The sequence below is a fragment of the Temnothorax longispinosus genome, unplaced genomic scaffold (genome assembly GCF_030848805.1).
Source record: "Temnothorax longispinosus isolate EJ_2023e unplaced genomic scaffold, Tlon_JGU_v1 HiC_scaffold_23, whole genome shotgun sequence".
NCBI classification, from domain to species: domain Eukaryota; kingdom Metazoa; phylum Arthropoda; class Insecta; order Hymenoptera; family Formicidae; genus Temnothorax; species Temnothorax longispinosus.
Window position 1 is genome coordinate 1 of NW_027270047.1, and position 24,190 is coordinate 24,190.

The 24,190-nt window shown below is 44.6% G+C and overlaps 3 protein-coding genes across 5 annotated transcripts; all 3 read right to left on the bottom strand.

The window, feature by feature from the left end:
- Positions 1-6: 6 nt before the first annotated feature.
- On the bottom strand, positions 7-2,217 carry LOC139823977 (putative nuclease HARBI1). Of its 3 annotated transcripts, none has more exons than XM_071796447.1 (3): positions 2,039-2,217; positions 1,133-1,279; positions 7-811 (listed from the first exon to the last, which is right to left on the bottom strand). In XM_071796447.1, the coding sequence occupies exons 2-3, from the start codon at positions 1,153-1,155 to the stop codon at positions 52-54; spliced, it is 783 nt and encodes a 260-aa protein (XP_071652548.1). In that variant the 5' UTR covers positions 1,156-1,279; positions 2,039-2,217; the 3' UTR covers positions 7-51. The 3 variants fall into 3 exon arrangements, with proteins under 3 accessions (XP_071652548.1, XP_071652547.1, XP_071652546.1); XM_071796446.1 differs by lacking the exon at positions 2,039-2,217 and adding an exon at positions 1,618-1,761; XM_071796445.1 differs by lacking the exon at positions 2,039-2,217 and adding an exon at positions 1,376-1,611.
- Positions 2,218-5,081: 2,864 nt separating this feature from the next.
- LOC139823974 (uncharacterized) lies at positions 5,082-6,312 on the bottom strand. The gene is made up of 3 exons (XM_071796441.1): positions 6,146-6,312; positions 5,671-6,010; positions 5,082-5,591 (listed from the first exon to the last, which is right to left on the bottom strand). Exons 1-3 carry the CDS (start codon positions 6,233-6,235, stop codon positions 5,350-5,352), a joined length of 672 nt encoding a protein of 223 aa, XP_071652542.1. The 5' UTR covers positions 6,236-6,312; the 3' UTR covers positions 5,082-5,349.
- A 3,488-nt stretch (positions 6,313-9,800) lies between these two features.
- On the bottom strand, positions 9,801-10,238 carry LOC139823980 (tyrosine-protein kinase ABL1-like). Its single transcript, XM_071796455.1, has one exon. It carries the CDS (start codon positions 10,236-10,238, stop codon positions 9,801-9,803), a length of 438 nt encoding a protein of 145 aa, XP_071652556.1.
- Between the last annotated feature and the right edge of the window lie 13,952 nt (positions 10,239-24,190).

The following is a 24,190-nucleotide window of genomic DNA, read 5'->3' on the forward strand; positions in this document are numbered from 1 at the left end:
AAAACAATATAAAATCCTTTGTATTACATCCAAATATTTATTATCGATCAATTAACGAGCCTCATTTGCAATGCACATTATTCTTGTTTTTTTAGCATTTCCCATGTCAGTGTTATTGTCGCGAACAGGTGCCTGTAATTCCTCATTTTGTAATATGCAAATATTATGTAATACGCAACATGCTATGATAAACTCTGGAATTTTTTTAACACCCGTCAGTGGTAGACAATCTAATAGTATTCTAAAACGTATTTTTAATTGTCCAATCGCACGTTCAACTGCCATTCTTGTTGACGATAGACAATAATTAAAATTTTTTGGTCGGTTCGACAAAAGACCATTGTCTCGAAATGGGACCAACAGGTGCGGATGAATTGCATATGCAGCGTCTCCGATAATATGGGAGTCATTAGGGAAGTATATGTCAGGCATCTCTAGAAAACGTGCTACTGGCGAGTTTCTAAAAACTCGAGCATCGTGAATTGATCCTACTTGTCCTCCATAACAGTGCGTAAAGAGGCCACGTGAATCACATACTATTTGGAGATTTAAGGATGGAAAACCTTTTCGGTTTATATAAGAAGCTGAATCAACTAGCGGAGCTCGGATTTTAATGTGTGTTCCATCTATGGCATCAATGTCATTTGGAAAGCCGCAAGTCCTTTTGAAATGTCCCATGATATCTGATGCAACAACAACTTCTTTGGGCCACTGTATAAATCGTGGTGCGATGCAATGAAGTGCGTAGGTAACACGTCTCACAGCCCTAAAAGCAGTTGCTTTACCAACTCCAAATTTGACACAAACGGATCTGTAACAATCCAGAAAAGTAAGCAATGAGAAGCTAGTCGCAAAACAATTTAATAGCATTTTTCACTGGCCGCATTGGTGCGCACTACATAACAGCAATGTGTTTTTATTTTGGTACACAAATTCGGCACTAGCTACAAGACATGGTGTCAGTTGAATGCAATATGGCACTCAGTCCCAGACAGCATACATGTCTAAAAGATATCGTAAAGATATCATTAAGATTGTCTTTTAGACATTATCTCGGAGGTGCTACTGAGTGAAAAATGCTATAAATATGTGGTGATTACACCAGTATAGAGCACAGATGGGTTTTACATACCTGTACGAATCGGGAGTAGCCATAAACTAAAGAGCAATATATAGTTGTTTCTCTGCTGAAATTAGTTTTTTACCAAATATGGTACCTGTGGCATTTAGTGCTGGTCCAATCAGTGATAAAACCATTTCAAATGTAGCCGGATACAGCCTAGAATATTAGGTTATGATATAAGTGAAATAAATTTAATAAAACCAAATGGAAAATATTACAACTTTATAACTTAAAGACATTTATGTTTAATACCTAAAATGTTCTTTAAATATAATATTCGTGTAATTAGGAATCACGCGATCGACGTAATCCGTAATTTTTTCAACTACAATTTTTTCTCCACGTGATTTACTTGCTATTAGCATAGAAAACAACGTCTGCATATCACTTAGAGATATGTCTTCAACTTTATTTTCATTTTCACTGTCGCTTGATTCGGAATTATCACTTTCATCGTTTTTGTTCAAAAGTATTATCGAAGAAATTACAATTACTGGAATTGCTTTGTTGACGTTTTGCACGGCGTCCATATTCTTAATTCACATTAGCGCGCAGAGCGCGCAGGCAACCGTTCCGAATAACTAAAGCGCTTCATGCGCATTGACAAAACGGAACGATTTTGAAGCGCTGCGCAACAGTAATGCAGTCTATGCGTTTCATGCGCAACTCGGAACGCACCCTATGAATTTTTTACTCTGCACCGTGTCGTCGCTACGTTGACTTAATGATTTAATTTCACTTATGTGTCTAAGTTTACTGTTAAGCAGATATTTTAATTTCAGATTGACTTTCCTGAAGATTAATTCGAGGGGTACCCATTGTTCAGTAAAATGTTGATGATTATTTCCAAATTTTTTGTGTGGTACATGGGGTGAGACAGTAGGATAGCTATGTCCACTAAGCTGAATATTGTACCTATCTTGTGACAATCCGGGTGACCCGAGTAGTAAGAAAGGTATCTACCAGAGGACATTTTCTTTTGATATCAATCTATGTATAAAGTATTCTCAATAACGTGCAGAGACAGATCCAAGAAGTTCAAGCTGCGATCGCTCTCATATTCCACAGTCGCCGGTGACAGTTGCTGCGGCCCAGTACACACGCTGCAGGACGGCCGCAGCCCATGCTACCAGCCGCGGCATCGGGACTATCGGGAGCGCCACGCCACGTGCAGCAGATGCCGCCAACCTAAAGGCGCGTCCGCAACGGTCGGGTGGCTCGACCAATGGCAGTGGCCCGCCAATAGCAAGCGAGGCGCGCAAGTATTTCCCAGAATTCGGGCAATGTTCCCGAAGGCGTCTTCTGGGGTAACAACGAGAAGAAGGCCGACCTCCGGGACCCCGCCACCCACCACCACGACGGCGAGGTCCTCGACGACGGACACCAGGAGTCGGAGGTCGGAGGTCGGCAAGCGCGCCTCCTGAGAAGATCAGTGCCTCCAGGCCGGCACGCATGTCCCCCCGGACATCACCGGCCGCCATTACTACTCCACCATCTAGTTTCGGCGGCGGGGGGGACATCCAGCGTAGGAAAAAGACGCCCATGGAGCCCGGGCCAATCACAGCCGGGCCCATCACAAGAACGAGATCTCGGGCGTCCAACGTGCCGGTCGAGAAGAGCACAAGGCGAGCAGCCCTGATCAGTCCACCAGAGGTCGGGGAGTCGCAGAGAGGGGCGGGGGGTGGCGAGGACGTCACCTCTGCAACGAGGGACACCGCCCCTCAGAGGGGCCTCCAGCTCGCCACCTAACACCAGTGGCAGTCCGATGGGGGCCCCCAACATGGCGAGTTCATCCGCCATGACCGCGACGTCACTGCCAGCCACCCTTACAACATGCAAGGTAACGACCACCATGTGTGGGTCCCCCGTCATGACGACGGGGGTCGCCACGGAGAGACGAAGCACGCCGCTCCGTTCTCCCCCTCTCCAGACGATCCAGGAGGTGGCGTCGCCAGGAGGCTGGCGAAAAGAACAAAGGTTCTTTTCAGGCGGAGTGCCTTGAGCGCGCACAGAGTTTAGCACGACGGTGTGCGGTCGTATAAGATACTAAGCGGGTGATCTGCGAGCGAAATCGATTCCGCGGCGCAGTGGTGGTCTTTTTATTACCTCCGAGGCGAACCTCCCTCCAGGCTGGTTGCCACTAATTTCGGGAAGGTGATTGGCCATCGGAGCCCTACGTCATCGTGCGGACGTCATCGTTTTCACGTGACGACCCGAAGGGAACGTTACTTGTTTATGGTCGCTGTGTTTGTAGCATCTTTCCTTTGTGTAAACGAATGAGTCGTTCGGACCGTCGAACAAAGCTTGACTTTGTTATTGATGACAATGTTAGAGAATTTTCCAGAATGCGAATAACGAAAGATCCGTGCTATACTGAATATTATCACGACTGCGAATTTAAGGCAAAATTTTAGGCGCATATTTTATTGAAGACGTGCTTGCGCTGACACGCAACTGAACGTGGTTTTCGTGATGCGGTTATCACGATCTCAAACAACTAGTTTAAGTTAAAAATAAATACATTTTTAATTAACTAAGTTAAGTTAAAAGTTTGGTAATTATTCAGTTTAGGGGCCTCACCTCAAATCTCGATGTAAATATGCTCAATCGACGCGTTTTTGTACGAAACGAAAGAATCTGGCAGAAAAAAGTCTCGCTCTGCCCCGCGACGCGAGATATTAAACGTTAAAGTTGACAGGAATCTGTCATACCGACGACATGTAGCAACACTGAACGTGCCCTGCGGCCACATGCGCATGCTCAGTGGTCGCACGCGCATGTAAAACTGCGCCAATTTTAAATGAATCAATCGTGCAGAATAACCAAGCATCTCGATTCAAGCAGTTAGGTCTCACGCTGGGAGTTTCATTAGTTTAATTATGCGTGGGAAGCACATACACACACACACACACACACGGGGGGAATGCGAGGGGGGGGCCTTCGGCCCCCCCTCCCCCGCACCCACCCCGTCGGTAGGCAGCGTGGACCTCGCTTTACAACATAAAGTACATGCTAAGTTGTAAAACGAAATTATAAAGTACATGCATGGGGGAGGGTGCAGGGAAGAAAAGCCTTTCTGTTCACGTGCGCTCACGCATGTAAGCCCCCTTGCACCCCTCCATGCATGTGCTTTATAATTTCGCTTTACAACTTAGCATGTACTTTATGTTGTAAAGCACCCCGAGTCCACGCTGCCTACCGACGGGGTGGGTGCGGGGGAGGGGGAGCCAAAGGCCCCCCCTTGCACCCCCCCCCCGTGTGTGTGTGTGTGTGTGTGTGTGTGTGTGTGCTTCCCACGCATAATTAAACTAATGAAACTCCCAGCGTGAGACCTAAATGCTTGAATCGAGATGCTTGGTTATTCTGCACGATGTAACTGTTTAATGATTTTCGTTAAAGCAGGGCACATACACACGTGTGTATGCCCTGCTTTATAGAAGTTGTGATTTTCGTTAAAGCAGGGCACACACACACGTGTGTATGCCCTGCTTTATAGAAGTTGTGATTAGTTTAATTATGCGTGGGAAGCACACACACACACACACACACACGGGGGGGTGCGAGGGGGGCATTTGCCCCCCCCCCTCCCCCGCACCCACCCCGTCGGTAGGCAGCGTGGACCTCGCTTTACAACATAAAGTACATGCTAAGTTGTAAAGCGAAATTATAAAGCATATGCATGGAGGGGTGCAAGGGGGCTTACATGCGTGAGCGCACGTGAACAGAAAGGCTTTTCTCCCCTGCACCCTCCCCCATGCATGTACTCTATAATTTCGTTTTACAACTTAGCATGTACTTTATGTTGTAAAGCGAGGTCCACGCTGCCTACCGACGGGGTGGGTGCGGGAGAGAGGGGGGGCCGAAGGCCCCCCCTCGCACCCCCCCCGTGTGTGTGTGTGTGTGTGTGTGTTTCCCACGCATAATTAAACTAATAGCGAGGTCCACGCTGCCTCCCCCGCACCCGCCCCGCCGGTAGGCAGCGTGGACCTCGCTTTACAACTTAAAGTATATGCAAGTTGTAAACCGAATAATGTTAGGTATAATAGAATTTAGGTATGCAACATATTGTCAGGATAAGCTATTATATTTATTAATCCAGCATAGTGTTCTAACATTTACAATTAAATATAGTGAATGTGATAATGACATTGATACTGATAAACAAACATTAATGTACCGATGTAGAAAACGGTATTACGTAAAAAATGAGCACAAAAAACGTATCTCTAAGCAGTGCTGGTACTTGGTTCGTCATCAGATGCTTCTGGCTGGTCCTCAAAAGTGGATGTCGGAGGATATAATTCTGCGATGACATCAAAGAAGATTTCTATGCGCTCCAAGCGGCTATAGACGCGTTTGAAGAGATATTCGCTCAAATATCCAAGGACATGATCCTCCCTGGTTCCATACCTTGGGATATTTCCGCGAACTTCTCTCCAAACACGCTCTATATGCTGCGTATGCGCGCCTGTAGATTTAAAAAATGTATCAGAACAATATACAAATAAACAGTAATAATATAGTTAACTATGGCAAAAAGTTCTCACCAGTTTCAGGATCGACGAAATTATATGAGTGATTTACTGTCAGATGTTGGAAGCCTTTATTGTTTAAACAATTATAGGACTTCCAACAATCTGACATGATGGTGGTGCCTGGCAATATCCACTCTTTGATACACGCCAGAAGTGTCTCTTCAGTTCGATCCTGTACTGGCACGATAAAAATCTTCTTTGTGCCTCGCTCATATCCTCCGAAAATCCATTGACCTTTTACGAGCCGACCACGATTGTATTTTCTTTTTCCAATTTTTACTTCATCGATTTCTACTATGCATCCTGGGCCACCAAGTTTCTCACTATGTTTTTCAGCCCAGAACACACAGACCTGTAAGAAGAAATAATATTATTAATATTTTGTTTTATACATTTTACATGTGTGTATGTGTGTGTGTGCGCGTGCGTGCGGCGTGCGTGCGTACGTGCATGCGTGTATTTATGAAAATAGTTAAAATATAATTACCTCTCGGCAAAAATTGAACCAGTCAACAATCGTGGCCGACGAAACGCCAGTTTCATCTTGCGTGTCATCTTGACGTGGATGTTTTATCATTAGAAAGCAGGCAACAATTTTACATATTGTTGCCACGTCAAGATGACTTTTTCCGAACCAAGTACCAGCTTTGCCACTTTTCTTAAAATTGCACTGTTTCGAGACACGTTTCTTGTGCTCATTTTTTACGTAGTATCGTTTTCTACATCGGTACATTAAAGTTTCTTTATCAATATCAATGTCACTACCACATTCACTACATTTAATTGTAGATGTTAGAACACCATGCTGGATTAAAAAATCTATTAGCTTATCATGACAATGTGTCAGATGCCCGAACTCTATTAAGCTTAACATAATTGCGTGGCAACGTGGTGTGCAATTTCGCATCTAACAGTAATGCTATTGTTGCGCTTCATTTGTTTTATATAGTTTCTTTTAAATACATATTTAAAACTAGCGCAGTTTTGCATGCGCGTGCGGCCACTGAGCATGCGCATGTGGCCACAGGACATGTTCGTAGTCGCCAGTAGTCGCTACAGCTCGTCGGTATGACAGGAATCATAACCTGATTCCTGTCAACTTTAACGTTTAATATCTCGCGTCGCGGGGCAGAGCGACACTTTTTTCTGCCAGATTCTTTCGTTTCGTATAAAAACGCGTTGATTGAGCATATTTACATCGAGATTTGAGGTGAGGCCCCTAAACTGAATAATTACCAAAAGTTTTTAACTTTTTAACTTCATTTAACTTTTAACTATTTAACGCAATATGACAGCGTCAAGGGATATATATACCCGCGTCTTTTTGACGAAGATTAGTGTTGTAATATATTGGGGTGTACAGAGTAAGTCACGCAAGCTAATTGACGAACTACAATAGTATATTTTATTCCTCTCGTACAAAAACGGTTAATTCGCCAGAACGAAAAAATACGTAATGAAACAAGCGCTCTCTCGTTGCGCGCGGCGCGCGTGGTAAAGAAGAAAACGGAAACGGTAATAGCGAAAGACTCTTGAAAAGATACGCATGACAAACGGGCGCGTTTCAAAAACTAACTAAAAACTTCTATAATCTGTCATTGCCTTCCAACAATTAGATTCCGCCGTGAACCAGCAATCCGACCCGACCAATCATCCGCTGCTTCCGGACTCCGAAATCCTAAATCGAAGACGCCTGAGGTAAAGAGACCCTCTCTGGCTCAGTCGAGTGACGTATCTCGACGGCCGACTCGATCCTGACCAGTTTCTTATTAGCGCCGCGATTCAGTCTAGAGAACCCTTACAAAAAAGTATTACTAGCTGGTTAGTAATAAATACTTATTTTGTGTATTAATAATACTAAAATTAAGTATTTATTAGTACTTGAATCACTGTGATCCAAGTATTGCATAGTATTTTATTACTGGTCAGTAATTTATGAAAGTAGTATTTAATACAGGACGAGTATTGAATACTTAGTATTAAATTTCTGATGAGAAAGCATTTAATACTAGGTGAAAAATACTTGTGTAATAAATACTTGTGTTGAATTACTGATGAGTATTTCAATGTTAGTACTGAAGTACTGAACCAAGGATTCCATGTGTAATAAATCACTGGCCAGTATTTTAATATTAATACTCAAGTACTGAACTGAATATTCCATGTGAAATTAATCACTGACCAGTACTACAATTTGTATAGAAACATTATAATGGGTAATATTAAGGAAAAGAGATAAAAGTAAGGCACAAATACATTTTATATGAAGGTTTGTACTAATTCGTCGTGATAAAAGTGTACAAGTTTTGAAATAGTACTGAGGATATCATTTTAATGTCCAATTCAAAATTTTATTACTCTTTTTAAACTGAATTTGTTTCTTAAGATAATTTTTGAAAAATTATATATTTGCGCTGGTTATGACACATGTAGACTATATATAACACTTACATCAAATTAAGAAGTAGTCTACCACGTAAGGCAGTTGGCTTACGATCCAGAGGTCCCAGGTTCGATCCCACCAAGGTAAGTGTGTTTTTCAAATACGAGAAAATATTTATAATTATAGACTGCATCTTAAGAAACAAATTTAGTTATAAAATAGTAATAAAATTTCGAAAAAAAATAATTTTTTTTTATGCCGGGTGTTCGAGATCCGTCGAACTTTTCTACGCGAAACATCGGCTCGAAAACATTATTATATTTAACATCGAGAAATACCGATGTTTATGTTGTTCGAGCTCGGTCGAACTTGCGCGAAATATACGTTCCCCGCGATCCCCGCGCCCTCGAAGCCCATCGATCGCGATCACGCGTTACGAGAGTGCTCCCTTCTGTGTCGGAGCACAGACTTTGTGGAGAATTTATTGTATGCTAGACCCTCCGGTGCAGTCCATTTTATGGGAAAGAGCATCGGCAAAAAATGCCCGTTTTCGGTACCTCGATTTTTGAAACTTTTTTTATGCCAAATGGTTACTTATGATGACCCAATAATCCCTGCAAAATTTTAAGAGGAGCATACGCCCCGTTTAAAAAATATAGGGGGTCAAAGTTGACCATTTCCAATCAAAAAATATAGCAGCTTCACATTTATACTCCAATAATAATGTCCAAAAAATTCAGCCGAAATGGTTCTTTTAAGATTTTTGGCTGCTGATTACGAATCTGAAGTCAGATTTTAAAAATTCAAAATGGCGGATCCAATATGGCGGACTGATTTTTCTTAAATTCATCGGATTCACTTGAAACTCGTTACTCGGGGGTTTTGGGGGTCGCTGATTGCGAATCTGAAGTCAGATTTTAAAAATTCAAAATGGCGGATCCAATATGGCAGACTGATTTTTCTTAAATTCATCGGATTCACTTGAAACTCGTTACTCGGGGGTTTTTGGGGTCGCTGATTACGAATCTGAAGTCAGATTTTAAAAATTCAAAATGGCGGATCCAATATGGCGGACTGATTTTTCTTAAATTCATCGGATTCACTTGAAACTCGTTACTCCGGGGCAAGTTCTAATCCAACCACGAAGGCAAGATGTAATGCATAATCCAGCCAGCAAAGGCAAGATTAATCGACAATCCAGCCAGCAAAGGCAAGTTGTAATAATCCAACCAACGAGGCAAGATGTAATGCATAATCCAGCCAGCAAAGGCAAGTTGTAATATCCAACCAACGAAGGCAAATTTTGGGGGGTCGCTGATTATAGTCTATTGTAGGACAAAATAGGTTCTATGTAGATTTAATGTAGTGACAAAGAAGATTTAGTGTTGGTTAAATTAGTTCACCGTTAGATTCGTGATCAGCGACCCCAAAAACCCCCGAGTAACGAGTTTCAAGTAAATCCGATGATTTTGAAAAAAAATCAGTCCGCCATATTGGATCCGCCATTTTGAATTTCTCTAAACTGACTTCAATTTCGTAATCAGCGACCCCAAAAACCCCCGAGTAACGAGTTTCAAGTGAATCCGATGAATTTAGAAAAATTCGAATTTTTCTGAAGGATTTGCTATATTTTTTGATTGGAAATGATCAACTTTGACCCCCCTATATTTCTTAAACGGGGCGTATGCTCCTCTTAAAATTTTGCAGGGATTATTGGGTCATCATAAGTAACCATTTGGCATAAAAAAAGTTTCAAAAATCAAGGTACCGAAAACGGGCATTTTTTGCAGGGGGCTTGCCGATGCTCTTTCGCGCCAGCATGAGCTGTGTATGTGTCGTCTCTCATAAGACGGGCTAGACCGAAATCCGCGACCTTGACGAGATGATTCTCGCCGACCAGACAATTTCTGGCCGCCAGGTCGCGATGAATGAAATTTCTGCTCTCTAAATAACTCATGCCGCTCGCGATCTGTGTAGCCATGTGCATCAGAACCACAGCGTTGATCTGATGCTTACTCTCGTTCCGCAAGTAATCCAGGAGATTACCCTTGCTCATGAATTCCGTGATGATGTAGAACGGCGGTTCGCGCGTACAGACTCCCAATAATTGTACCAAATTCCTGTGTTTCATCTCTTTCATGATGGCCGCCTCCTCTAGGAAATCCTTCAAGGCTGTTTTGACGCGTGATGTGACCATACGGACGAATAGCGATTCAGCTCTCATCGCGCGTTCGTTCCTGAAAAACAACCCTCTTGAGTAAACGGCGAATTCGCTCGCCGGACAGTCAGTCGTTGCTGAGGATTCCTAGCCTCAAGTCGTGAGCTAGAACTAAAAGCCAAAAGTCGTCGTGTATCAATCCTCGTCTAAAGACAGCACGGCTCTCTTCCTCAAAAATCGCTGCTTGAATCGCTACTCGCTCGTTCGTCTTAAAGTGCGAATCAACGTTACTTATAATTTAAGTGTGCTACTTAGCGAGGGGTCCGAAAACTTCCGGTCGTGCTCCGCCCGCGATCGTTCGTCTGCCGCGCGCTCAAGATTTCCGTTCGACGCGTACAAGATCTCCGCTACGCGAGAGGCTTCGATGCGAGAAGCTGAGACAAGATTTCCGTTCGCGATATCTGGCAGAAAAGTACGAACGACTCAGAAGATTTCCGAATCCACGGCGCACGATCCGTTGTTCCCCCTCGAGTCTTTTTCGTTCTTGAAATAAAGACTATATATTTCTTTGTGCAATCTGTGTTACGAGTGCTTTAATCCTCATTCCTCCCGCGAATTTACGACTCGCGTTATCCACGCTTCTCGCTCAACTCTGAGCGGAATCCAGATTCAGGGCGACCGTCGTAAAGCGACGCCCGAACACCGGGTAAATATCGGAAATCGAAATATCGGTGAGTAATTCAATACTAAGCACCAGTAGTTCTATGTAGTATTAATCACTACCTATAATATTTATCACTACCAGTATTTTCCCAGTATTTCCCAAATAAATATTGACAGTATTAAATCACTGAGATTTTAAGTATTTAGTCAGTAATACTTTTTTGTAAGGGAATTGCTCTCTAGATTCGCCGAGAGTCTCGGCCGTCTGGTGCAGCTTCTTGGAGCTCGATAATACGTTATCCCGCCGTCCGGGAACTCCGAACCCGACGATTCGAACGCCCGAGGTCTGCGCCGACCGTCGTCGTATCGCGATACCGCCTCGGACGACTCCGCGCCGACCGTCGACATATCACCGCGCTATATTCTGCAATCCTGGCGAAAATGAGAAGTTTCATGAACGTTTGTTTGAGTGTTTACGGGAGTTCGTTAAGAGTTTAGAAACGGTCAGTAAAGATTTCGTAGAGCGGGAATTGCAACGCTGCAGCGTTTGAAAGACGTCTGTATATAGCGTTTTTTAAGAGTTTGCACAGCATTTACATGACATATGACGTTTACTGAGAGTTTTTTAAAACATTTATAGATCCTCTGTTAAGCGTTTAATAATCGTTTGCTTTCATTATTGGAAACTGCGTGCAGCTTCTATTGAGCGTTTAACGGGCGTTCACTCTTGTCGTAGAAGAAACGGCGTAAAGAGCATTAAATGTTAAAATAATAGAGCGTTAAACAAAGATAAATTACTCTCATCAATTATATATAATTCAATAAAGAAAATGTATTCTTATTACTGAAAGATAATTTTTATCGATGATAATAAGATTTCGAAGCCAAATCTGCTTTTCACCTTGCAGGGGGTCTGCTTATATACGTGACTGGATGTATTTTAAATGCAAGAAAAATATGCCACCTAGCGGCGTGGTTGGAAGAGTGTTTGCTGAATGCAGGGAAAACGCTCGTGTTACAGCGTCGGGAAAAGCGTTTCTTAGGCGTTTCCAAGCCGTTTGCGTAAACGCCCTACAATTCGCCGTATTGAAAAAGTGTTTGCTGAACGGAAAGAAAACGCTTGTCTTACAACATTGAGAAAAGCATTTGCTAAACGTTCGAAGAGTCTGACAGCAAACTCTCTGAAAGTGAATCTACGTTTACTAAATATGCTCTGAAAAGCGTCTCAGCATTGCAGAACTTACACAAAACGTTATATATAGCGTTTGATAAACGTTTTAAAAGCGTTCAAAACCTAACGGCGTTCTGTAAGCGTTTTTACAAGGTTTTAAAGCGAATAAACTCTTAAAAAAACCCTCATCGAACGATTGTCAACGCTTTATAAATCTTCTTATTTTCGCCAGGGAAGCCCGCGAGCCCGCCAATCATCGCTCACGTATCCTGCACCATTACGCGTTTACACGTTCGGCTGTACGCCGCATTGTATATAGCGTTCCGTCTTGAAATCCGTGTGTGATATCTTTGTACATTATTTCCTCTCGAAGACCGCTTATCAAATATATTTATCTGTATAACATTCCGTCTCAAGATCCGCGTATTATATCTTGCGACCCGATTTCCTTCGGTCTCGCTAGCCGAAGCGGCGCTGCCGCAAATTACCTGCCAGAAGACGGTAGCTCCACGATATCCGCAATATTATTTTCTGGACGAAACACTCTAAATAGGCGCCAGATGCGATTACGCGCACCACGTCTCAACAACTCCATTCCCGGCCCACACGCATGTACATCTCACGTGAACGCTAATTCAGGGTGTCGGTTACGTCTTTTATCGAGGAAGGTGGGGAGAGAGCGTAGCGCAATCAACACACAATAAATAATAAAATAATAAGAATATATTTCATGTAACATAGATCTTGTCTCCGCGGATCCAACATAACGCCGTCTCACCGCGAATCTCAAGACAGATACAACGTAATATCTCGATTCAAGTGTCCGCGAGATCTCCCGTCGAACGCGCGACACAATATAGCCGTAATAACGACTCTAACGTCCGCGAGACTCAATATCCCCAATAAGCGATACAAAATATCCGCGATGACGACTCGAACGTCCGCGAGACTCTCAATGAATCCGACACAACATCTCCATACAACGCACGACGCACAAAACGCGATTACACTAACTCCAGTTGCAAGACGCGGTCATACGGACGCCTGTTACCTGTTACCCGCATTCCCGGTCCATTAACTCCCCAGCTACGCGTGACGTCTCATACGCAGCCTCGTGTGAAACACACGCGACGTCTCGCGAGTGATCCCGCAAAACCCGTGCCCCGCACCCTCGGGCTTGATTGCGCCAACCCACCCTCGGCTCCGCAACAATACTGTCCCGTCGCCGCAAAGGACACCACCAAAGGACGACTACGCAACACACAATTACACAAATTTTGGGCTCCGCACCCCAAGACCTGATTGCGCGAATCCCCTCCCTCGGTTCCGCGACAATTCTGTCCGATGGGCACGTAGGCGCCGCACTACCGGACGATTACCCACCGTACGTCCACGAAACTCCTTGTCGAGCAAGCGCGACGATACTTGCCCGCACGAACGACGACACAAAGTATCCGCGAGGTTCTCCACGGGTGCCCAAATATCTTACGACGTGCATGGTCCGCGATACGCTTCCCCTCGCGACACGCATTAACACCTATCCCGACACATTCGCAACAACATACACGATATTCCACGATACGCAACGTACACGATATTCCACGACACGCAACGTACACGATACAAACACGCAATACTATACAATAGACGCGAATTGACTGTCGGCCGCATTAGAGCTTCCGAGGAGGGCTTTCTAATACTTTCCGGGCTCTATCTCGGCCGCCCCACGACTACACGTTCTAGCAAAATGTCAAGGTAATCTAACCGGCACCGGCAATAACGGGAGCCGGTAGCCACATACAGAAGATATCCTAATCGATATAAGCGGTAATCGAATCGATATGTGCAATTATCAAGATCGGGTCTTGGCCGAGATCGAGCCCTAATTACCGCGGTAGTACCGGAGTGGAGATCTTACAAATTTGCTGCTCGCTGCTGCTCGGCGGCGTCGGGGAATTTTTCCGGGGGTGGTTCCTCGGCTGCGGCTGGTTCGACAGTGACGAGTGGCCAGTCCGACGGGACCACGCTGGGCCCCCGCGCATGCGCCCCAAGCTCGCAGTTTTCCGCCCTGCCGATTTGTCGCGCGTGCCGCCCTGTTCGCGGCACCGCTCGATCCGCTGCCTGCCCGCGGCATTTTCAATCCGCTGTCACGATGTGCGGGCCCATCTCAGTATTCACCCGGCTGGCCAGGCCGTAGCTATGCTGCTCGGTGCCCTTGGTACTGTCTTGGGAGGCATCTGGATCGTACACCCGCTCTGCCGTAGCGGTGTCGCACCCCTCGTTCTGCTGCGGCGGGCCCAGGGATGTGCTGTGCGAGACATTTCATGCGCTTCCGCAGCGGTGGGCCCTAGTGGCCCGCCCGTCGGCCAACCACTCCGCCCAGCGTCCCCCAAGCGTCCATCCTTTCCTCGTTGCGACATAAGTCGTTACATCTCCGTCGTCAATCGCACGCTCCGGCACCACCTGTCGTACCTACGAAATCTAACTTATAATCAGCGCAAATAGCCTTCCCCTACTCAAGTCGAGGCGCCACCCTCGACCTTCCCCTCGGCTGAGCTATCGTCTGGGCGGTGGACGCGACATTGTCACGTCACAATCTGTAAATATACAGGGTGTCCGAAAAATCGCCTACTCCACTTCGGGAGGTGATTCGGGACCCAAAAACAAGCAAAAAAGTTCATACAAACATAGGTCCGGAAATGAGCCGTATCCGAGTTATAGCCACTTTTATGTTCAAAAATCGTAAATTTTTCTTTTCAATTTTTTTTAATTACAATTACCAAATTCTCTCAAGTTTCTGTTTACATTTCGAAAAGACGCTATTCCCGGTACATCTCGATTTGGAAAAGACTGGTATAATCTTCTTGCCTCGGCAGCATTACTTTGAGCAAGACCATACATAAGATGCATATCAGCTAATTCATTAAAACTTAAACGATCCATTGATGAATACGAAAAGATTAAATACAACCTAAAAGTAAGGTGTTGTTAAATAATAATTTGAAACTTATTAAAAAACCGTGATTTACTTACTGATTTTGAATAGGCGTGAAAACAACTGATTTCTTTTAAAATAATGTAATCGTTACAAATATTAAAAAATTAAAAAAAATAAAAAAATTAAAATTAAAAAAATTAAAAATATTTAAAAATAAAAATTTTTAATTTAAGAAATAATTAAGAAAGAAGGATGCCAAGCGGATTCTAAATTACGATTTTTGAACATAAAAGTGGCTATAACTCGGAAACGGCTTATTTCCGGACCTATGTTTGTATGAACTTTTTTGCTTGTTTTTAGGTCCCGAATCACCTCCCGAAGTGGAGTAGGCGATTTTTCGGACACCCTGTATAATGTATCATGCCGTATTTCGAGCATTCTAATAAACCGTCATTGTTAACTTTTTTTAAAACTTACTCCAAACCCTGACCACCGCGAGCTAGATCCGCGCTTCGGAAGCTAGATTGTTTTATGGCACTCAGATAAAACAACCTATTTTCCAAAGTGCGGATCTAGCTCGCGGCTGGTCAAGGTTCGGAATAGGCGCAGAAGAAGGCACAAGACTCGGTTTTAGAAAAAGTTAACAATATGGTTTATTAATAATACGAGAATTACGGTGTGATACATTAGATATAATACGCGGATTTCGAGACGGAATTGATATACAGATATGGATAATTCGCGGATGTCGAGACGGGATTGATATACAGACATAGATAATACGCGGATGTCGAGACGAAACGATATACAGAGGTCTGAGATAATACGCGGATTTTGAAACGGAACGCTATGTACAATGCGGCTTATAGCCGGACGTGTGAACGCGTAGTGGCGCGGGATACGTGAGCGATGATTGGCGGGCTTACGGGATCGCAGGATACGGCGCGGTGATACGTCGACGGTCGGCGCGGGATCGCGGATTTGTGCGAGGTGACAGTCGGCGCGATGAAAGACACGGGAAAAATGAAAGAATACTACTACCGGCTCAATAAAACCGATTTAATCACCGAACTCCAAACGCTCGGCCTCGACACAGAAGACAGTCTCGACGACCTCCGCCGCTGATTAAGTAGATTTATCGATGCTAATCCCGAGATATTCTAAGCAGCCGCGTTAACCGCCGACCCTTACCATACCCACCGTGATACCGACGTCACCCGTGACCATAATTCTGACCGACCGCCCGATTAACACCGCTCCCCCCATTACTTAGATCATGAAACAAATGCGGAAATGGAGGTTACATTTCGAGGAGAAAGATCCCTGGACATTCCTCCAAAGCATCGACGAACTTCGCGCCGCGTACGAATTCTCCGATGACCACTGGCTCTGCGGGTTACCCGAGTTCCTGAGAGGAGACGTGCTCCTCTGGTGCAGTAACAACCGCGACGACTGGTTAAACTGGCATGATTTTAACGCGGACTTTAAAGATGTTGAGATTCCCGTCTGTAGGATCGAAAGGTTCGGTATAGGAAATTATCGAGATCGCGAGATATTGATAATACAACACGAATTTATTGAAGTAAGTGAGTCTATCCGGCGCGCACGGAACGTGAGTACACAACACAAGTATCGTGTCCGCGATCATTCGAAAGAGTGAGGGATCGAGAGACGGACAGGTCTCGATAATACATGTACACGATGCGCGAACGTGCCCAAAAAAAGGGGAAGTATATCGCGGGCACCGGTAGACGTTAGATGTCGTTATAATACAGAAAGAATGCCAATGTACGGTGTGCACAGAAATACATATTCAACACTCCCACTCACACAGTACATTCTTCACACTCAAAACATACCAATACACTCTCTCAACATTCTGAATCTATCTTTCCTTAATGCTTTTGTAAATAGATCTGCGAGCTGCATATCGGTATTTACGTACTTCACATCTATCTCGCCGTTATCGTATTTTTCCCGTATGAAATGATACCGAACACCGATGTGTTTTGTCCTTTTATGAAATTCGGGATTCTTAATGAGGCGTATTGCGCTCTGATTATCCACGTTTAAGACAATCGGACCTTCACATCGGTATTCCATGTCTTTGAGCAGTTGTTTCAACCAAACTGCTTCCTTTGTTGCAGTGCATGCCGATACATACTCTGCCTCGGTTGTACTTAATGAAACAATACTTTGTCGTTGTGATCCCCAGATCACTGGTCCACCGTTCAATAAAAATATATAACCGGAAGTAGATCGTCGCGTGTCGACGTCGCCCGCATAGTCCGCATCTGAGTACGCAACTGGAATGAATTCACTCCCTCGCTCCGATAAATTAGTGATAAATCTCTCGTTTCTTTCAGATAGCGAATTATACGTTTTACCGCTTCCCAGTGATCTCGAGAATAATTACACAAGTGACGACTGACTACATTTACCGCGTATGATATGTCAGGACGACTTACAATTGCCAAAAAGTTTAAACTTCCGACTGCCTCCTGATAAGGCACTTTCAAGTCAAAATCATTATTTTTCTCAGCAGACGTTAAACTTACATTCGGATCCGCTGGTACGCTCAAGGGTCGCGATTCGATCATATTGAATCGTGCAATAATTTTATCAATATATCTATGTTGATGAATCGACATTGTTTTAATTTTACGATCACGCTCAAATTCTAAGCCCACGAAAATGTTCGATTTCTCGACCGTTATGTCGAATGACTTGCGGAGTGCATCTATGACAACGTTAATTGCATCTATAGTTTTCGCTAAAATTAGACCATCGTCCACATACAATGCGAGGAATACAATTAAACCGTTAATTATACCTTTATAGATGCATTTATCCGCATCGCAAGCCTCAAAATTAAATTGTTTCAAAAATGACTTAAACTTCAAGTTCCAACAGCGCGACGCCTGCTTCAACCCGTACAACGCTTTCACTAGTTTACACGCAACATTTTTACCCTTCACGTTCAACCCACTTGGCACTTTCATGTAGATTTCTTCGGACAGCTCCCCATAGAGGAAAGCCGTTTTGATGTCGAATTGACCGACCTCCAGATCCATCTCCGTCGCAACAGCCAGCAGGACGCGCAGACTGTCGTACCTTACGACAGGGAAAACGTCTCCTTGTAGTCGACTCCTGCTTGCTGCGAAAAACCTCTGGCACAGAGGCGTGTCTTGTAACGTTGAATGTCACCGGACGGTGACCTTTTGACCTTGAAGATCCAACGAGAATCGATGGTCTTCTTCTCCTTGGGAAGTGGAACAACGGACCAAGTTCCATTTTTCTCATGAGCGTCGAGCTCATCTTGGATAGCGCGCTGCCATTCCGTTGCATCTTTACCGTTAACGGCTTCGTTGTATGTAGTTGGCTCATGAAATTCGACAAAATGCGCTTCGAATCTCTCGGGAGGATGCACTAATTGACGATCTCTCAATCGGGGCAATCTGTCATGCCCTTGCACTTGCTCACCAGTCACTCCCACTGGAACGACGTCGTCTTCTTCTGCTGGAGCGATGTCATCTTCTTCTGCCGGAACAGGAACCGCTTTCGCCGGTATCTCGAACTCGATGTCGACTGCGTCTCTTTTCTTGCTATCACACGTCGATGTCTCGTCGAACGTGACGTCTCTGCTGACGTAGAGTTTCTTCGACGAGGAATCATAGAGTCGATAATTTCGCGACTCTCCTTGATAGCCACCAAAATTGCTTTCTTGGCTTTTGGATCCAGTTTTGTTCGCTGTATTTTCGGTACATGCGAGTAGGCTTCTGATCCAAACACTCTGATGTGCGAAAGATCGGGCCTTTTGCCGTGCCAGATCTCATATGGTGTTGCTCTCTCAACTTGAGATGTCGCCGTCCTGTTAATGACGTAGATTGCCGTGTTGACGGCTTCTGCCCATAGAAATCGTGGTAAACCCTTGGCCTCGAGCATCGTTAAAGCTGATTCGACAATTGTCCGATTGTCGCGTTCTGATCGCCCATTCTGCTCCGGTGTGTATGGTGCCGTAGTTTCCAGTTGGATACCTCTTTCTGCCAGGAACAGCCTCATTGGATTGTTTATATATTCGCGTCCGTTATCGACCCTGAGGGTTTTGATTGGTTTATTAAATTTATTTTTCACCAACTGTTCGTACTCACGAAAGCGATCTAGCACATCTGACTTATGCTTAATGAAATAAACGTGTCGATACCCGGACGCATCATCCTTGAAGGACACGTATAATCTCGCTCCTCCCAGGGAACTCACTGACATGGGGCCGCATACATCGCTATGGATAAATTCACCTGGCTCCCGTCTCGTTCGTGTTTTGTTTTTCGGAAATGTGAGTCGATGTGATTTTCCGATTTGACATGGCGCACAAAAGAAATCTTTTGTATCATCTATTTTCATGCCGTTAGTCAACTTGACCGAATTCTGTACTGCTCGCTTGTTTATATGACCCAAGCGGTCGTGCCAAAGTCGCAGGCTGTTTTTTCTCCGTCGTCGTCGCGTGTACTTCGTCTTGGACTTTGCTCGCTGGTTCGATGTACAGTCTGTGCAATTGGTTGCTCTGCTTGACACCCTCTATAATGGCTTTACCATCACGTACAATTTGAATGGATTCTTTTGTAAGCACCACTTTTAAGCCTTTTTCCGTGCACAGCCCGAGAGAAAATAAATTCTTTCGAAAATTCGGGACATACGCCACGTTTTCGATATTAAAGTTTAGCCATTGTCCATTAACCAAACTTTTGATTGGCACTGTACCGGAACCATTCACCGCGCACGCGCCATCGTCACCGAGAATGATGGATCCCGAGCACTCTTTGAAATTTGAGAACCAATCACGACGAAATGTTATATAGCGCGAACACGCACTATCTCCGTACCACGTGTCTCGAGTATCGTTATTCAAGAATCGCTCTTTTTCGCGATTTACAGCATTTAACGCGAACATGTCCTTTGGCTCGAAACTCTCAACAGCGACGAGTGCACTCACGTTGGCTTCGCCATCTTTGTCACCGTTATCACTCTTCCGTTTCCGACACGATCTGATCAAATGCCCGGTTATACCACAATAATAGCATTTGACTGTCTTGTTCGATTTTTTACACGAATTTCCTTTCCCCGTTTTCTTCGTGCTTGATGTGTTTCGATCTGCTGCACTCAAAGCAGCAGCTTTGTCATCGTCATTCGTTAGTCTGTTCTCTTCCTTGATTAACCGTTCACGTAAATTATCAACTGTTTGATATTCCAAGGGCACACTGTCCCATGCGGTCACCAACGCGTTAAACTTCGAAGGAAGACTACCGAGTATCTTGGCCATCAATGCCGTGTTCGAGATCCGTTCTCCAAGGTCTCTAAGTTGACGTGTCATGTTCTCAACCTTCGCTATGTGTTGAGCTACACTGTCACACGAGCTCATGCTGTAAGCATGAAATTTCTGATTCAAATGTAATAAATTCGACGCTGAAGTCTGTTCGTGGATACTTGTGAGTTTATCCCACATCCCTTTAGCAGTGTCACACGTAATTAAGTATTCGAGTTGCGAATACTCGACTGTTGTGGAGATTAAGCACATAGCGGCAGCATTGTTCGTCGTCCAGGCGGCAAATGTGGCGTCCATGGGTTTCGGTGGAACTATCGTTCCATCTACGTAGCCTTTGAGCTCCTTTGCCACCAACGCAGTAGTAATCTGGAATTTCCAGAGCTGGAAATTTGTACCGTCAAATTTCGTAATCTGCTTAACGTCGACGTTGGCCATTGCTTATATCCCGCTATAAATTTGTCCACGATTTCTGTTCTTTCCGTCACTATAGCGCACGGAGGAGTCCTGTTTGTTCGAACGAAAATGGCGCGACCACGTTGTCGTTAACGAGTCGCCCGTTCACTTTCTCGATGGTACCTATGAAACTCACTTGCACAATTTTCCGACACTGAAACCAGACACCGTGCCTGGGCCCATAACCTGTTGAGATTCCCGTCTGTAGGATCGAAAGGTTCGGTATAGGAAATTATCGAGATCGCGAGATATTAATAATACAACACGAATTTATTGAAGTAAGTGAGTCTATCCGGCGCGCACGGAACGTGAGTACACAACACAAGTATCGTGTCCGCGATCGTTCGAAAGAGTGAGGGTCGAGAGACGGACAGGTCTCGATAATACATGTACACGATGCGCGAACGTGCCCAAAAAAAGGGGAAGTATATCGCGGGCACCGGTAGACGTTAGATGTCGTTATAATACAGAAAGAATGCCAATGTACGGTGTGCACAGAAATACATATTCAACAAAAGAAACCTTTCTGCCCTGCCGGTACCGACTACAACTTGTTAACAAAATTCGTAACCACACGCAAAAGGACAAAAAACCGTCTACGTGAAGTACTGTTGTGAGGCGGAAGTCGCCGTGCCCGAATTGCGACACATAGCTGTCAGCGCGCATCCCGCATATTGCCAAACTCACCTGAGGTGGCATTCCGGGTGTCGCAAGCGGCTTCCAGGAAGCCCACCCGGAAGCAAAAGCGCTGACAGCTAAGTCAGCATCGCGGAAGTAATACGCGAAGAGATAAAAAGCCCGCCCTTCCGAGAAGCGGCGGGCAGTCTAGAACGTAAGGCTAATCGCGCGCGACCAACGTAACTTATCCTACTGTGAACGCCCGCAAGTCAGGGCAGCGAAATTAACGAAGCTATTGTATCAAGTGACCAAAGGTTTTTATTAAAATATTATTGAACAAGAATCTGGCAACATTATTCCTCCTTCCTCCCGGCGGATCCAAAAGAACTCAGTGCCGATCCCTCGAATCAGAGGTACGGCACGACAGTACGCGATGCACATATTTGTGCTAATGCGACGAGCGAGCAGATACTCCACCCAGGAACAGGTCGAACAACTGTATGAAAACCTGCATTCTGATTACCAAAATCGCATCTGGCGAGGCGACGTCAGTAGCCCCCGCGACTTTCAGCAGCGGGCTAGCGAGTACGAAAGACTGCAGCAGAATAAGAAAAAATGCGCCTCCACGAAAACTAACACCGCCGAGGCACCGATCATCGCCGCCAACCGACGCAAATGCTGCTGGAGGTGCAAGCAGCGGGGACATATGTGTTTCGATTGCCGTCGCCCCACCCAGAAATTTTCCTCTCAGTGCGGCAAAGATGGAATCCTCACTAAAGACTACCACCCGCCGCCGGGAAACGATGCCGAGACCGCAGAAACTTTGGCCGCCTCTCGGTCCTTGCCGTAACATTTTTCTCCCGGCCGCACCTAGACATCCAGATAAAAGAGAAGCCACTCTCCGCGCTAATTAGACGCCGGGTTCGAAATTTCGTTTATCAACGAGAATACCGCGCGATTAGCAGGGGTTCGCGATCGTACCAGACGAAGAGGAGATGCAACTGGCCAATGGCCACCACATCACCCTCCCTGGCCGCGTCCGTATACCGACTTAGATCACGCAACGAGCTATTTGGCATAACTGTGCAATCATACCCAACCTAGCAAGTGCACTACTTCTCGGAGTAGACTTCTGGGCGAAACTCGGACTCGCGGTAGCGGCACTCTCCGGCCCGATCACCCCGCAGACAACCCCCGGGACTGCCGTTACCGAAGAAATTGCACCGCGTACCTCGTCCGAGGAAAAACAGTTACGGGAGTTCCTAGAACAAGAATTACCACTCTTCGAAACTCGCGGGCCCACCGACCGAACGCCGCACAGTGGTCCCAAATCCTAGAAACCTGGCCAAAAGCCAAATTTTCTAATATTTAATAGAGTAGGAAAAGTCAAGGCTATCAAGGTCAAACGCAGATCGTCGTGCGTAATATCAGTAAACTGACTTATTAGTCGTCTTAATACATTAATCCGTACGTTTCGGCTCAACTTTGAGCCATTTTCAGCGGTAGTTACAAAAGTTTGTTAAACGTTCTCCGTACCATATGGTGAGTTTACTGATTCAAACTCTCAGAAACATAGACCAATTGATCCATATCTGTAAATTTATTAAATAAATGTTGAGATATTAAAAAGAAACCTCAGGGAACTCACCAATCGGTCTGAAAAAACGTGGACTACAGAGCCGTGTACAAAATAAATAATCTGCGAAAAGACTTAACGATCTCATCGACACGTCACACAGCAATGATATGAAGATATTGCAAAGGAGAAGCATGTCGTAAGTCAAAACACCGACGAGGAATATAAATAGTAAGTAAAGCCAATAAAATAAAATAATAGTTATTTGATGTAATAGCAATGCACGATTTGACAACGTCACAATATTTAATGTACCAATAGTGAAATTACAATTTGCCAACGACAAACGTTCATGAGCATGGATTACAATTTACTCAAAACCGTGACATATGCGTGATGCAAGAAATATGTGTCATTTTTGAGAATTAATACCATTCTTTTGCAGCTTGATATGGGTTATTTCAGAAACTAATCTCCTGGATAAATATCTTTCGTTATCTAAGATTTCGACATTCTCCCAATCAAAATCGTGATCAAAATTCAATATATATTCGGTGATAACAGATTAAGTAGTTGTATTTCTATGAATGTGATTGCGATGTTCTGAAATTCTAGTTTTAAGCTGTCTCATCGCGTGACCCACGTATGAAGCGTCACAGTTTTTGCAAGATATTTTATATACGATATTTTATTAGATTGAATTGAGAGAATATTTTCTGTACTTTAATGAATTTCTTAAGTTTGTTCAAACTGTAAAAAGACAAGTTGACATTTTGGTCTTTAACAACCTTTTAAATTCCTCAGTGTTTGAGATTATGATATGTAACGCCGATAATCGCGCTCGGTTGCATGCCTGCACGCGGTCAATACAATAAATTCTCGCCTGAAATAAATCGCATGATTCGTAAGTTATAGCATGGGATTTTCTATTACTCGCATTCTGGAAAGTTCGCTGACTTTCGCTCGTCAAAAACAAAGTCAAGCAACCGCGCTTACACCAAGGAAAAATCTATGCTATAAACATTGCAAGCGAAAACAAGCACCGATCTCTTCGGATCGCCGAACAACAAGGTGACAGGTGCGATGACGTGGGCCGCCGATGGCCAATCACCCTCCCGATATCCGAGCTCCGCGCATGCCAGGCGCGTACGTTTCCGCGAGCGGCCTGTGGCTACCAATCACGCACCTAAGTCCTTTAACAACCTCTATGTTTTTCAAATGCGATAACATTATTGGTGATTAGCCCGAA